The 13393-nt window shown below is 49.3% G+C and overlaps 7 protein-coding genes across 7 annotated transcripts; 2 read left to right on the top strand and 5 right to left on the bottom strand.

Moving 5' to 3' along the window:
• Positions 1–603: 603 nt before the first annotated feature.
• On the bottom strand, positions 604–1977 carry BDQ94DRAFT_161740 (uncharacterized protein; the record flags this gene model as incomplete). Its single annotated transcript, XM_026769426.1, has 1 exon — positions 604–1977. One exon carries the CDS (start codon positions 1975–1977, stop codon positions 604–606), a length of 1374 nt encoding a protein of 457 aa, XP_026623012.1.
• A 930-nt stretch (positions 1978–2907) lies between these two features.
• BDQ94DRAFT_173477 (thioredoxin-like protein) lies at positions 2908–3387 on the bottom strand (the record flags this gene model as incomplete). Its single annotated transcript, XM_026772173.1, has 2 exons — positions 2908–3204; positions 3259–3387. The coding sequence occupies 2 exons, from the start codon at positions 3385–3387 to the stop codon at positions 2908–2910; spliced, it is 426 nt and encodes a 141-aa protein (XP_026623013.1).
• A 377-nt stretch (positions 3388–3764) lies between these two features.
• On the top strand, positions 3765–5548 carry BDQ94DRAFT_173478 (FAD binding domain-containing protein; the record flags this gene model as incomplete). Its single annotated transcript, XM_026772174.1, has 2 exons — positions 3765–3943; positions 4000–5548. 2 exons carry the CDS (start codon positions 3765–3767, stop codon positions 5546–5548), a joined length of 1728 nt encoding a protein of 575 aa, XP_026623014.1.
• Positions 5549–5650: 102 nt separating this feature from the next.
• On the bottom strand, positions 5651–7091 carry BDQ94DRAFT_161742 (uncharacterized protein; the record flags this gene model as incomplete). Its single annotated transcript, XM_026769427.1, has 2 exons — positions 5651–6693; positions 6752–7091. 2 exons carry the CDS (start codon positions 7089–7091, stop codon positions 5651–5653), a joined length of 1383 nt encoding a protein of 460 aa, XP_026623015.1.
• Positions 7092–7647: 556 nt separating this feature from the next.
• Positions 7648–9424, bottom strand: BDQ94DRAFT_182016 (major facilitator superfamily domain-containing protein; the record flags this gene model as incomplete). The annotated part of the gene is made up of 2 exons (XM_026774034.1): positions 7648–7985; positions 8044–9424. The coding sequence occupies 2 exons, from the start codon at positions 9422–9424 to the stop codon at positions 7768–7770; spliced, it is 1599 nt and encodes a 532-aa protein (XP_026623016.1). The 3' UTR covers positions 7648–7767.
• Positions 9425–10705: 1281 nt separating this feature from the next.
• Positions 10706–11581, top strand: BDQ94DRAFT_161744 (uncharacterized protein; the record flags this gene model as incomplete). The annotated part of the gene is made up of 1 exon (XM_026769428.1): positions 10706–11581. The coding sequence occupies one exon, from the start codon at positions 10706–10708 to the stop codon at positions 11579–11581; it is 876 nt and encodes a 291-aa protein (XP_026623017.1).
• A 532-nt stretch (positions 11582–12113) lies between these two features.
• On the bottom strand, positions 12114–13079 carry BDQ94DRAFT_161745 (uncharacterized protein; the record flags this gene model as incomplete). Its single annotated transcript, XM_026769429.1, has 1 exon — positions 12114–13079. One exon carries the CDS (start codon positions 13077–13079, stop codon positions 12114–12116), a length of 966 nt encoding a protein of 321 aa, XP_026623018.1.
• Positions 13080–13393: the final 314 nt, after the last annotated feature.

The following is a 13393-nucleotide window of genomic DNA, read 5'->3' on the forward strand; positions in this document are numbered from 1 at the left end:
GGCCCTGACGACAAACAGACTTTAGTTTTGGTCACCACGCTAGTGCTCGACATGATCTTTCAGGAAGGGTGTATTCAGCAAGTACTAAGTTGCTCGAGTGTATCCGACACAGGGATAGTAAGTCTTACTTGGAGCACCAGTAACCCTGTACCTTAGGCGCAGAACAGATAGGCCACAACTAATCGTGAGATATCGCCGATTACTGGCCCTCTATCCATAACAATAACATTTGCAACAAATTGAGAGCATGGAAATTTGGCAACGATTTTCACAACATTTGATGAATGATCCATGCACTCTTGCCCCCTCATCGGAGATGTGGGGATGGAACTGCAACTTCCCGGCTGCTAGGCTAGCTACTGGGCTACTGTACCCCACTGTCCCGCCAGCAGTAGCGTTTGCGCTCACATACTTCCAGTAAAAATGCAGAAAATGGATTTCATGATTATATATACATGTCGCTCTTGCTCCAGTTCGATATGTAATCCATCGCCGCTACCTCCTTTCAGGGATGAGACATGTATATGGCAAACGTCCTATCTGTTCAACCACTGATGTATTTCTCATCCATCCACATCAGGCCTCTACCAATATTCAAACTGGCTAGGCTGGCGAAACAGTGCCTCCCCCGGTGAGGTTAAAAGTCCGTCTTGCCAGCGGCTTGTTAGCGGGAGAATCGGCGTCATATGTGACAGAGAAGCCGTTGCTGTTCACATTTGAAAACGACATATCGGCGTTGGTCAAGTTCTTCAGCGCAGTGTTCCCTGTAACATTCCAACTGCTTGTCTTATCGAGATATACGGCTAGCTCCGCTTCACCATATCCGACGTAGGCTCGTCCTCTCCAGTGCGAGTGTCGTTCTAGGGAGAATCCCAGTGTGCTTCGATTGTATGCGACTAGATCGCCTTCCAGAGTACTTTCTTCGGCATAAATGCGACTATCAGCGGTAGCAACTATATCCCCGGAAGTTGCATAGTCAGAGTAGAAGTTGAAAGCCTCAGTGATGGTTGAAAAATTAGCCACCGCAAGGATTCCTGACTCGGTTATAATCTGACTGTTGCGGATGTAGCTGTCGGCATAGACCGTGCCGTACCAGAGTCCCGGTGCGTCTCCTAGAACCTTCAATTTCGTGTTCTCCAGAGTAAATTGAAATGGATATGCCTGCGTATCCTTGGAGATGCTGAATATGACTGCCCCGCCCAAAAGCCCAGCAGTGAGATCGCAGTCCCTAGCGACGGCATGGCCTTCACCGATAGTAAAGAAGGCGGGAGACTGCTCAGCATACCCGATTACATTGGTGAGATTCGCATGTTTAACCGCAAAGACAATAGCCGATCCAATTCCGGTAGTATGAGCGATCGAGTCCTCTACATAGAGGTACCCAGCCGGGGTATCCCCGGAAAACGAAGAGCAGCGGTTCCCACCGCTGAAATGGCGCACATTCTTCGCGCGAATTGTTCCATTGCCGGCAGCATACAACCCATGCGCTGTTGGCCCCGAACTATACAGCCAGGAGTTATCAACATAGGCTACGGAATTGGTGCCGTAAGCGTAAATATTTGCCGCACCATTGTGTGTTGTGATGTTCACGTCCGTCAAATGCAGCTGGCTATTGTTTGCGACGAGCACGGCTGAGTTCACGCCGTAAAAGCTAGCCTGGATGAGGTTGCTGGAGTAGCCGAACTTCACAACCTCCGTGTGGTCGACATACACATTGGCGTGCTCTGTCGCGACCAGGACGCTGGTGTCGTTGCCAACGACAGCCAGAGTGGTATGGTCAAATCGCTTTTGCTGCCCACGTACCATGTAGGGACCGACTTGGGCAATTCTCTGCACTGCCTCGGTGCTTACGTTGTAATCGGCAAGGATTGCGTTGTCAGATTCCCATTGAGACTCAGGTATAACGTCCCCAGGGTCACTGATGGTGATTGCGGCCGCGGCCGTCACAATGAAGTAGAGAACCGAGTAGGGTTTCATCTTGATGGGGATATGGTGGGATGGATAACAAAAGCCCTGATATAGGATCCTTCCCATAAGCGACAGTGTCTTAACATCGGATGATGATCAATATAAGGAAGTTGTGGCTCTGTTTGAAACGTGGGTTACATAGTTGATCCACCGTAGCGCGCGCCCGGCATGCCGCTGCTCGCGCGGAGTAGAAAAGCTCTGTTCGAGATGACCGGCTCCACATCAGGATTAAGGCTTTCGTCAGGCAAATATAGGCCACGGTGAGGGTCTAAAAGTCATGAAGTCGAGGCTTGCCTTCTTTATTCTTATTCTGTCCTATTCTATTATTTTTATCTTATTCGCTTTTATTCTAATTTGCGTGACCTAAACATCATCTATTTGTAGGCCCTGCTTTTGTGATCCAGGGCATCCGGCGCCAAGGCCACTAAAAGTATCATGAAGCTTAAGAAGTAGTCCTCCGTGCACACGGGGTGTAGAATTTTTTTGCATAGCTTACTGGACTACAAGAATACGCAAGTAAAACTTCGAAAATATATTCAGTCAACTTTTTGAGCTAATCGGAACACCGACATTCTTTGATCATATGGTCAAAAGGCGTCCAAAAGCTAGGCGTATATTTATGATCTACCAGAAACGCTTCTCCATGAACGACGCGCCTCGACCCTCTCCCACCAAGCCCGCAAATGCTTCCTTGACTCTAACTCAGCAGACAATCCAAGTACGGCCATGAAAGCAATCCACGGCATATGATAGCTATCTACCAGGGAAAATGTCTAGACAAGAATATTAGCGACTCCAGAGTCCGCGTGTATCGGTACCAACATACTGTTCCTCCCAAGTAATCCTGCTTGTCCAAGATACTTTCGTAGTAATCTAGACACTTCCGTATCTGGTCCTGGTAAATAGAAACGAGACTGGCGTCGGGCTCGCCGTTGCCCATTATACTACCCACTCTGAATTAGGCCGATTATGCCAGGTGAACTCAGACTCAACAAACCTCTTGAATAGGCTCTCATAGGCCAACTGCTTGAACGGTGGATCAAAGTACGAGTACTCGACACTTGCTGCCTGGTAGAACCCGGCAACTTGCACAGGGTCAGATGGCGGGGTTAGATGTCCGCCGTGTTTGACCGTGAGATATTGACAGATAGCGCGTGATTCGAATATCTTAGTATCCGTGTCTTGGTATGCTGGGATGACGCCGAAAGGATTGTGCTCGGATAGATACGAGGGGCTCTTGTTATAGTTAGATATGCTTCAGTAATCTGTTAAGTTGACCTAGAGACGAACCTTATGCACACCAGCACGCATGTTGATCGAAATCAGTTCATAGTCAATTCCTAGCTCCTCCAGAACTATGAGCACCCGCTGGGTACATGTAGAGGATATTGATCCGTAGATCTTGGGAATTAGAGGCATCCTGCGCAGGAAGGCTAATACTGTGTTTGATGGAAAGGGGTGAGATGATGGAAAATTCCTGTAATCGATCATGCGGAGGGACGGGTGGTTTTCCCTTCCGCTGCCTGCTTTGCTCGGCTCCACGTTTAACGGCATCCCGAAAGTCAGCGGCATCCCGGCTGCGAGGCACACCATCTTCTCCACCATATCGAGCGCCATTCATCTCCCAGAGCTTCAGATCCGGCTCCATGAACATGGAGCAATATGTACATTGATTTACTGGCGGGATACGAATTCGCCAGGAATATATACCCTCGGCCGAGGTATTAATATTCATCAAATTGAACTGCTCGACAAGATTGACGAATTCCGACGGAGTCACTGCACGAACACTCACAATGTCTCCTAAATTCACTCAAACTGACGAAACAGTCCTTCGGGGACCACAAAGAACAGAGTTTGACTTTTCCGACTTTGACCATTCAGCCATTCCCCTAGAAGGCGAACAATGGCCGGTCGTTATCATCGGATCAAGCATGGTGGGAATGACACTAGGGATTCTACTGGGGTATTGGGGGTATGCTTCCTCCTTTCATCCGCCTGTGCCCATTCCTTTATCTAACTCGTTCGTAGTATAGAATCAGTGGCCTTCGACCGACACCCCTCAACGGCAACGCACCCTCGCGCGGCCCTCTTCCTCCTCCGCACAATGGAGATCTTCCGACAACTTGGGCTAGAAGAGGACATGGTTCGCGCCAGCAAATCCAATTTTGATCTCGATGCAGGGATGCTTCTTGTGGAACGGCTAATCGGCGGCAAAGTCATTGCCAGAATGCAGGAGGCAGATCCGGAACAGACGGCCAAGATCACGCCCTGCAAGCGAATATGGCTCACCCAAAACATGTTTGAACCTCTGCTCCGGAGTGGAGCCCATAGGTTCGGCGCGAAGCAAGTCTTCTCGACAAGGGTCGTGCATTACGATGAACATGATGACGGTGTGATTGTTGTTGTGCAGGACCTCGCAACGGGGAAATACTCTAAGTACAAGACTCAATATTTGGTCGCTTGTGATGGGAATCGTAGCCCCACACGTCGCAAAGAAGCCATCGAGTGGACAGGGCCAGGAACATTCGGCAACAATATTTCCATTAACTTTCGTGCAGATCTCGCTGATTATTTGGGTTCACGAGCAGTGCATGGAGTGACATATGTGATCAACAAGGACGTCAGTGGAGGATTTCGTCTGGAAGATGGAGGCAAGAGTGGCTTTTTAATCGTGACTCGGCTGCGTGATAGACACGACTTCGAGCCGGACTCCGTCACAGAGCAGGATGCGAGAGATGCCTTTTTTGCGGCATCTGGAATAGAGGAAGATGTTACCCTCGATATTGATTATGTGTCTTACTGGAGTGTGGCTGCTCTTAATTGCAGTCAATACTCGAGTCAAAAGGGGCGTGTCTTTCTTGCTGGAGATGCAGCTCACATTATGCCTCCGACAGGAGGCATGGGCGGAAACACGGGCATACAGGACGCCTATAACCTTGCGTGGAAGCTTGCGTACGTGCTCAAAGGACTGGCAGATGTTTCGCTGCTGAAGACATACACCATCGAACGCCAACCCGCTGCAGAAAGCATGATGCAGCAGGCATTCTCCCGTCTCGTCAATCGAGTCCTGGAGGACAAATCTATTGTCCACGACGAGGAGCTCCCAGATGACGTCTGCGAACTAGGGTATTGCTACCGAAATGGGGCTTTTGACTACAGCAGCGTGGTGGATAAGGGAACTTCGAAGCCATGGAATAATCCTCACAAACCCAATGCTGTGGCTGGCGCACGTCTTCCTCATATCAAACTAATTGATCATACAAGGAATGACAAAGTCATCTCATCGCATGACCTCGTCCGTGTCAATTTCGTCTTGTTAACCGCGGACCCTTCCTCACCGTGGCTTCCGGCAGCTGCCGCGCAGGCTGTGACCGTTGATGCGTTTGAACTGTCGCAAAGCTCCGACGCAATCGCCGACCCAGGCGGTCAATTCAAGAAGCTTTGCAGTATGGATCATGGAGAGGCTATACTGGTTCGACCTGACGGGTTAATCGCCTGGCGAGGCAAGGCATCTAGTGCAGGACACTCGAAGACACTGGCCGCGGTGCTGAGTAAAGTCTTAGGAGCACGCACGTAAACCGGTTTGGATAAACCGCACCAGAAATTTAAAAAATGTCCTTTTCACGCACTAACAACTACCATGATTCACCTTTTCGATAATGTACACTTAATCGTCCGATCATGATGATCGGAGCTTCCCTCCACCCTGAAGTTCGTATGTTTTTCCCCTCCAAACATCATTGCCTAATGAACCCGAGTCATACACAATATCGAATCCATTGCTAAAGATATTGCTGAGCGTACCATTGGAGCTGGTAAAGCTTTGAAGGACTGAATTCCCAGTCAAGCTCCATGTCGATGTATCGTCCAGAGACACGGACAAATAAGCGTCTCCATATCCCACCTTCGCCATGCCAGTCCAGTGGGAATAACGCGCCAGGTTCAAGATAATTGATGACTTGTTGTATGCAACAAGCTCACCCGAAATAGTTGATTCCCTAACATTGATAGTTGCCTGTGCAGGGGATAAGTTGTTATTTTCTTCAAAGCCGGCATAATAATCAAAATCCTGAGTCAGATACGAGTAGTTCGAAACCGCGAAAATTCCTGATGTAGTATTAATGCACGTCGCGATGAGGTCAACTGTGGCTATGATATTTCCAAACCACAACCCCGGATTGCCATCGCCCAGGACAGTCAAGCGAGTATTGTCGAGAATAACACTCGTGCCATTTCTGATAGTCGAATCAGATATCATGACAATACCACCTAACAGTCCAGCTGTCAGATCAGAGTTTTTCAAGATGCCCGTGACATCGGATAGTGCGCCGTCGCTGATCATGGCGGGCGATTTGGCAGCATAGCCGACAACGTTTGTCATGTTGCACAGTCCCTGTAGGAAGCATATGGCGGAGCCGACTCCTTCTGTGCGGACGATTGCGTTTTCAACGTGGATGTACCCGGCTGGATAGTCTCCGCTGAAAGCTGAGCACCTAGTGCCCCCGGAATAAACTTGGACGTCTTTGGCATAAACGGTGCCATTGCCAGCTGCGTAAAACCCATGAGAAACAGGGCCAGAACTGTAGAGCCAGGTATTTTTGGCGTAGGTTACGCTCCCTGTGCCATATGTATAGACATTTGCTGCGCCATTATGTGTAGTAACGTTGACAGTAGAGAGTCGTAGTGTGGAATTGTTTGCATTATGGACAGCTGCGTTGACGCCTGTGAGATTTAATGAGTCAACGTTCAGAAAGGCCGAGAGACACTGGAGATCGCTTACCATAGAAGCTGGCTTGATTGAGAGCGGAAGAATAGCCGAACTTCGTGATAGCGCTATGAGTAATAGTGATGTCAGACCGATTCGTTATGACAACAACACTTGTGTCATTTGCTGTGGCTTCTAGTGACTGATGACTGATAGATCCTTTCTGGTGACTGTAGGTATAGGGACCAGTGACTGGGATGGTTTGGTAAGCTTCTCCGGTTGTATGCCAGTCGAAAATATATGCGTTGTCGTCCGCCCACTCTTGAGGGGGAACGATATCACTTGGATCCTGAACAAGTATAGACGCCAGAGCAAGTGATGCAAAGAGCACCAAGGAGAGGATTGGATCTGTCATAGTAAACGGACTGTCTCCAGAAGATTTCGAAGTGGCGTACTATATTTGCGAGATGTGTTCTCATATAAATCGTAGACGGCCACAGCTCTTCACTGTGTCCCCCCACTCCGGCAGGAAGTACAGCTTTGGAGAATATTCCTCAGCAACCGGTGCCGGCGGGGAACTCGCGATAATATCACGGTCAGTAAATCCGATGCGGTCCACGAGGTGGCCTCCATGATTCTAGGAGGGGAGACAGGGAACCGAGCATGTCAAGGAACGGGAAGCCGGACGGCAGGTCGATCGTTAAGGAGTGTGAAACAAGTGTAATTGGACTGGCTGTATGTCTTGCCTTCCACGGTGTGTGATGAATACCCAGTCTTAACTTCGTCTTAGTTAACTTCCTCTCTCGGTCTTTTTTACATTCTTTTGCATTCTGATACGCAACATTGAACATGAGAGGCGGTTGAGGACAAGAGCCTGAGAGATCATCTATACATATTACTGTCAAGGTTTATCCGCTAGCCAATAAGAATACATTCATTCCTTGGGGCGAAAAGAGTGTTTAATATTTCCCAGAAGATATTCTCCGCATCAGCTGAGAATGATGAATCCAGCATTCTGTGTATTTGCAATCCTACCAAGCGATCGAAGACACTGGAAAAAGTAAAGGATGATCCGACCACAGTTACCCGAACTACTCGCCAACCTCACGATCGGAGCTCCAGTGGCCATACTTGCACATGATCGACCATTGCCAGGTACTGTGGCGGATATGCTTTCCCCAGAAATAGAAAGGAATGACGAGCAAAATAATGATACCGGAAATCGCTGCCATCTCTCCGAAAGCGATTGCATAGCCATCCTGATCTATCCAAGGGTTTGTGTAGAACGAGAGCAGAAACCCAAACCCAGCTAAAGATCATCAGTAATGTTTCTGTATTACTGGCCCGAAGACTAAGTGGAGGCTCACCTTTGAATGCCAGGATAGATACGCTGACCTCGCCAACAGCCGGTCTGTAGCAGTCAATGCAGTACACCATGGAGACGTTTGTGGCCTGCACTATCGCAAAGTTTAGAAGGCCAAGTCCAAGGACTGGCACAATCCAGTGGCACTCATTTTGAATGCCAACCCCATATAGAATTAAAGAAACTGGCGCGCAGACACCACCGATGGCAATAGCAGGAAGCCGCATTTCAGGTTCTCGAATGCCGCCATTTCGACGAGTAAACCAATCAGCAGTCCAGTCAGACAGATGACCGCCGCACATAATGCCAATTAGGGATCCAATTAAGGACGAAACGAAGCAAAGACCTGATTGCCATGCTTCGAAGCCATAGTATGTCGAAAATGCCGTGGAATAATTGGAGGTAATCGCAACAAGGAAGCCAACGGTGACAGAAGACACCAGAGTGGACCAGAGCACAGGCGGAAGAATGATCAAGATGACAGGCCTAAGAAAGACCCGAAAAAGAGACTCTTTGGTGTATGTGCCGTGAAACAATTTGATCGAACTGATATAGCTCTCTTTGGGTGGGGGCCTTCTCATGTGTGATCCGGCATCCTCGACAGTCATCGTTTCTGCACGGGTCTTTTCAGCGTCGACATCGATTACGAAAGGATAGTCGGTCGCGCTCCGGTCGTAAGTTGTCTCCGGAAATGTAAAAATCACTAAGATCAGCACTGCTCCCAGAAGTGCTGTCGCGACATAGTAGATAACCCGCCAGTGGTAGTGAATGGTAATAAGACCGTCAATGATGATACCACCTGCAACTCCCATGGACAGGGCTGCAGTGTATATCGCCATGACGGTCCCTCGCTCATGGACGAAGAAGATATCTGCGATAGTAAGTGGCCCAAGGCACTCCCCAGCACCTGCTGCCAGGCCCAGAACGATTCGACCAGTCAGCTCGACAGCGTAGGATCGCGCAAAGCCACACCATAATGCCGTCCCGAAATACACAAGAAATGAGAGGACGTAAATTGGCCGCCGACCATACTTCACAATAAGCGGCATCCAGAATAGCATCCCAACACCCTGGCAGAGAGCAGCGGAAGTAAAAAAGTAGGACACTTGGGATACATGACTGGAGAAGTCGGGTCCCATAGGGCCGAGGAAGTCGATAGTCGTTTCAGAGATGGCCACTGAAGGCCCAGCCGCCAAAAAATTGCAGAAGAACACGGCCAAGCAAGCAACAACGGCCAGGAAATACCGATGTTTGCTTGACCAATTCAAGGGGTCATTGGGATCCGCTGTAGGATTTGGGATCAGAATGACCTCGTTCGTCTCATGATGGCGAAGGCGTAAGGTGCCCAGCTTGTGAGTGTGAGTGTCTGTGGTAGCAGAATCCATGGCGACGATATCGACGAGATACTCTTTGCAAGGCAAGCCATGAATGGGGCCATCCTAATAAGCAATATACATTGACTAGTCGTCATTGTCCTCTCCGGTCATGGCTGGGGGTGATTGTCTACCTGAGGCCCCCTAAACTGGCCAGCAGGTTGTGGGTTACTGACCGGCAATCCGGGGACAGTCTGGCCAGCACACAGACCGCTAGTCCACCTCTCGGGCTCAGGACCAAAGGACGTGGGGGAGCTTTCCGTTAATCGAATGAAAAGTGAAGATATCAAAGTAAGCGGGATTGCTATCTCCGATTGGACACAGGACTTGGCTAGAGCCAAGTACCAAACCCTTGGCGCAGGCTACTTTGTTTGTTTGACTAACCCCGGATCCCAACCGGCAAAAGGACAAATCTCTACTCAGGTCCCTTTTCATTACATATTTTCTAATGCCTGAAAGTGCTAAGCTTCATTGGGCTTCTCTGTGAGAACAAATGGGGGGTTTCCTGTCTAACATAATCAACTGAGACCGCTCAGCTATAAGACAACACGAAGTGTACGAGTGGAAGGAGGCCTGTAAGTATATTGGAATCTAGCCAAGGCTGTTCGGGCCTGTTCTCGTTCCGATGGCGATGCTGCCTGGGATTGTGGCAGTATGAATATAGTGAGTGAGGGGCGTGATGATGTGAGGCAGTATACCAGGTTTGTCACGAACGGTGCACAGCCATTAAGCCACACATAAATGTTAAGAGCTTCCAGAGAGTATATTCCCTATCGCCGGCGGGGTTTAGTCAAGTATCCATCCCAAAACCCCGCATTTTACCGAAATCATTGCACTGTGCCATTGCAAAGACATCGGAAATGTGGGGGACCCCTTTTGTCCTGTGCGTCCAGACTTGAAGCTTCGCTACACCGAAGGGCGTTCCGGTGGGGAAAAAGGCCCAATATGGGGTGCATATTGGAGCACCAAGAGACCCACGCTAATCCTTCTGCATATTGTCGGTACTCAACATACAAACCTCACTTTAATTGTGATCAGTCAAAGTGGAGAGGCTGGGAGCAATGACGAGCGGACCGGGTAGCTTGGACAAGATAAATAGTCGTCGGATTGTGGTTTTGCCATCTCACGTCTATCAAACTTTGATTGATCGAAGGTTCCTTTGACAGTAACTCAAAAATGCATTTTCCATCAGGCCTTTGGGCCATTATCACATGTCTCACCCTCGCGCTGCCCGTGGTCGCTGCCTCCAACGAGTCGAACACCAGCAGCTCCCGGAAGCACCTGTCGAGCGTTATGAATCAGGTGTTAGAATCTATCAGGCTCCAGGACCCGAATATCCTACCACTAGCAACTATCTATAAAGCAACTGAGAACTCGCACCCCTCTTCACCTGCCATGATGACAGCGTGGCGAACTATCACCAAGGTTGAAGCACCTGCCATGCTTGCGATCGACACTGTGCAGAATTCAGTATACTTTATCTCAGCCATCAGTGAAGGAAATAGATCCAGATCAATTCTCCGCGGTCGAATCCAGGTGGTTGATTGGCTTGTTGCCGAACTGGAGCTATTTATCAACCGCTCCCGTGGTGACGATGGCTTCGCTTTCTCAGTTGAGGAGCTTGATGCCAACTACAAGACACTTATGTCACCGCCGGCCGGACGAAAACAAGCAAGTCGAGCAACATTGGAGGCTCTGGGGAAGGCACTTTGGAACCCATCTGCCAATTTCACGGCTACTGTGAGTAATAACTGCCAGTTCACCGAGGTAGGATGGAAGGTTGTCGATACTGGGACCTACGGGAACGGCTCCACCGATCCGCTCGGGTGTAGTTGGGATTCGACAAGGCCGTATGATCCCGATGCAAGAGCAAATCTCGTTGTCGACGAGGAATTAGGATTCGTCGTCTCTAGCGGCATGGTCCAGGGTAAAGTCTATCCGTACTACGGTAATATTTCTACTTTTATCCCGGATTCCATGCACACGCAGCAGAACGCCCAGGAGGTCTGGATTGACACAGTAAAGGGACATGGGAACGTATCGCTGCTGTCCCCTGCTGAGGCTACCGGTGAAAATATGGAGGTTGTCCAGTATTACAACGATGAGCTTCAAGCCCTTCAGCTAAATGTCTTTCTTGCCGGTCCCAATATGACATCTGCTTGGTTATGAGGGGACTTTATCATATGGAGCACTTATTGCTGTGCCATTTACCAACCCGATGGATTAAGACTATCTCAACTCCTCTGATACGCCTTTGTTTTCCAGATTAAACAATCCTACTAGTCTAGCTTCTTTTGTTGAAGATGACAATAAAGTGGATATATCATGTTTGATGTTCCCCTATCCGAATTATTTTACCCCTCCGGTCTATCGTCCCATATGAAAGATTTTCCGCTATCTCAGCCGTTAGTATGGACGTAGAGCAGTACAGAGCTATCAATATATTCCGCAGACTGGAAGCTCGCTATCTCACTAACGGTAAATTGAGCGGACCCCCCCAATCGTTATAGCGTTCGGGCCTTGATACAGGATAGGAATCCGGAAAATTCCCGTTAAATATAAAACTGACGGAATCCATTGGTAATACCGAGAGGGCCAGAAGCGAAGAAAACACATGCTACATAGCCTCATCCAAAAGAGGACTCATGGATAGCCTGAATATCACGACCTCCGAAATCTCATCTCACAATCCAAATGGTCACTATGCCCAGCCAGTTCCATTCCGCGGGCTAGTAAGGTAAACCAAAAATTGCTCGCCTTGAAGCTGATCATTGTAATACTGGAAAACATTGAAACTAGTCGCCAGGGTCGCCATCGGTTCAATCAGATATATATACCCCTCCGAACTTTGGATGGAGTACCACGTATCCTGCGTCGCCTGCGAAGACTTCATCGAATCCGGGATAAACGCGGAGAAAGTGGCGTAGGGGTATACCTTACCCGGAACCACGCCCGCCGTGACAACAATTCCCAGTTCCTCATCGATGACCACAGTCCGGGCATTCAAATCAGTAGGTCGATCCGACATCCAGTTACACGCAGCATTTTTTACCACCCAGCCCATCTCAGTGAACTGGCAGTCCGAGGCCATATTTACCGTGAAGTTGTCATTTGCGTTAAAGCTCGAGGCAGCCAGGCGCGCCAGCTGATCGCGGGTTGCTTTTGTCCGATTTGTGGGCGGGCTCTGCCACCGCTTGAAGTTATGGGCCAAATTCTCAACGTCGAAGGCGAACCCGTCCTCGCCTTTGCCGCGATTGACGAATAGCTCGAACTCGCTAATTAATTGCGAAGATACTTTGATGCGGCCCCAGAGGATATTTTGAATTGTGGCATTTCCTTCAGTAATAGGTACTGTAAAGTACGCCTGGCCTTGTGTGATGTCGATGGCCAGTAGGCTTGGTGAGCTGACTTTCGTGACAGTGCGCCAGAGGGTCATCATGTTGAGGGCTGCCGGGTGTGCATTTTCAGTTGCCTTGTAAACTTCTGCCAATGGGAGTATGAATGGATCGTGCGCCACCATTGAATCTAGGACTTTAGTTATCATGTTTTCCAGACATTCACGGTTGCATGATGTGTTGCTTGACGGGCTTCTCTCAACCAATGTCATAACCGGGTTCGCAACTAACCCTACCGCGAGCGCAAGATATGTCAGTACCTTGGAAAGCATGTTGTCTGCATCCAAGAATGGAGACGACGAGACATGGGCAGACCGCTGAGACACTGCGGACTTAATACTCATTGACACTCTACGGAAAGCCGCTGCTCCCATCGGGGAGGAGAACTGCGGATCCTAACTGGGGCTGAGGTGTGGACGGCTTGCCGTCCCGGATTCCGTCCCAGATTCCGAAGTGGAGGGGGCAAAAGGCTTTGTTGAATAGGCAGCCCGTAGGGGAATGAGAAAGGTATAGTTTGCCCTACTCCACTGGGGTTGGTACATCGCATGTGTGATGGCATCAGGATTCCTGCAGTTTATATAAGGCC

Source organism: Aspergillus welwitschiae (genome assembly GCF_003344945.1).
Source record: "Aspergillus welwitschiae strain CBS 139.54b unplaced genomic scaffold BDQ94scaffold_33, whole genome shotgun sequence".
Taxonomy (NCBI): domain Eukaryota; kingdom Fungi; phylum Ascomycota; class Eurotiomycetes; order Eurotiales; family Aspergillaceae; genus Aspergillus; species Aspergillus welwitschiae.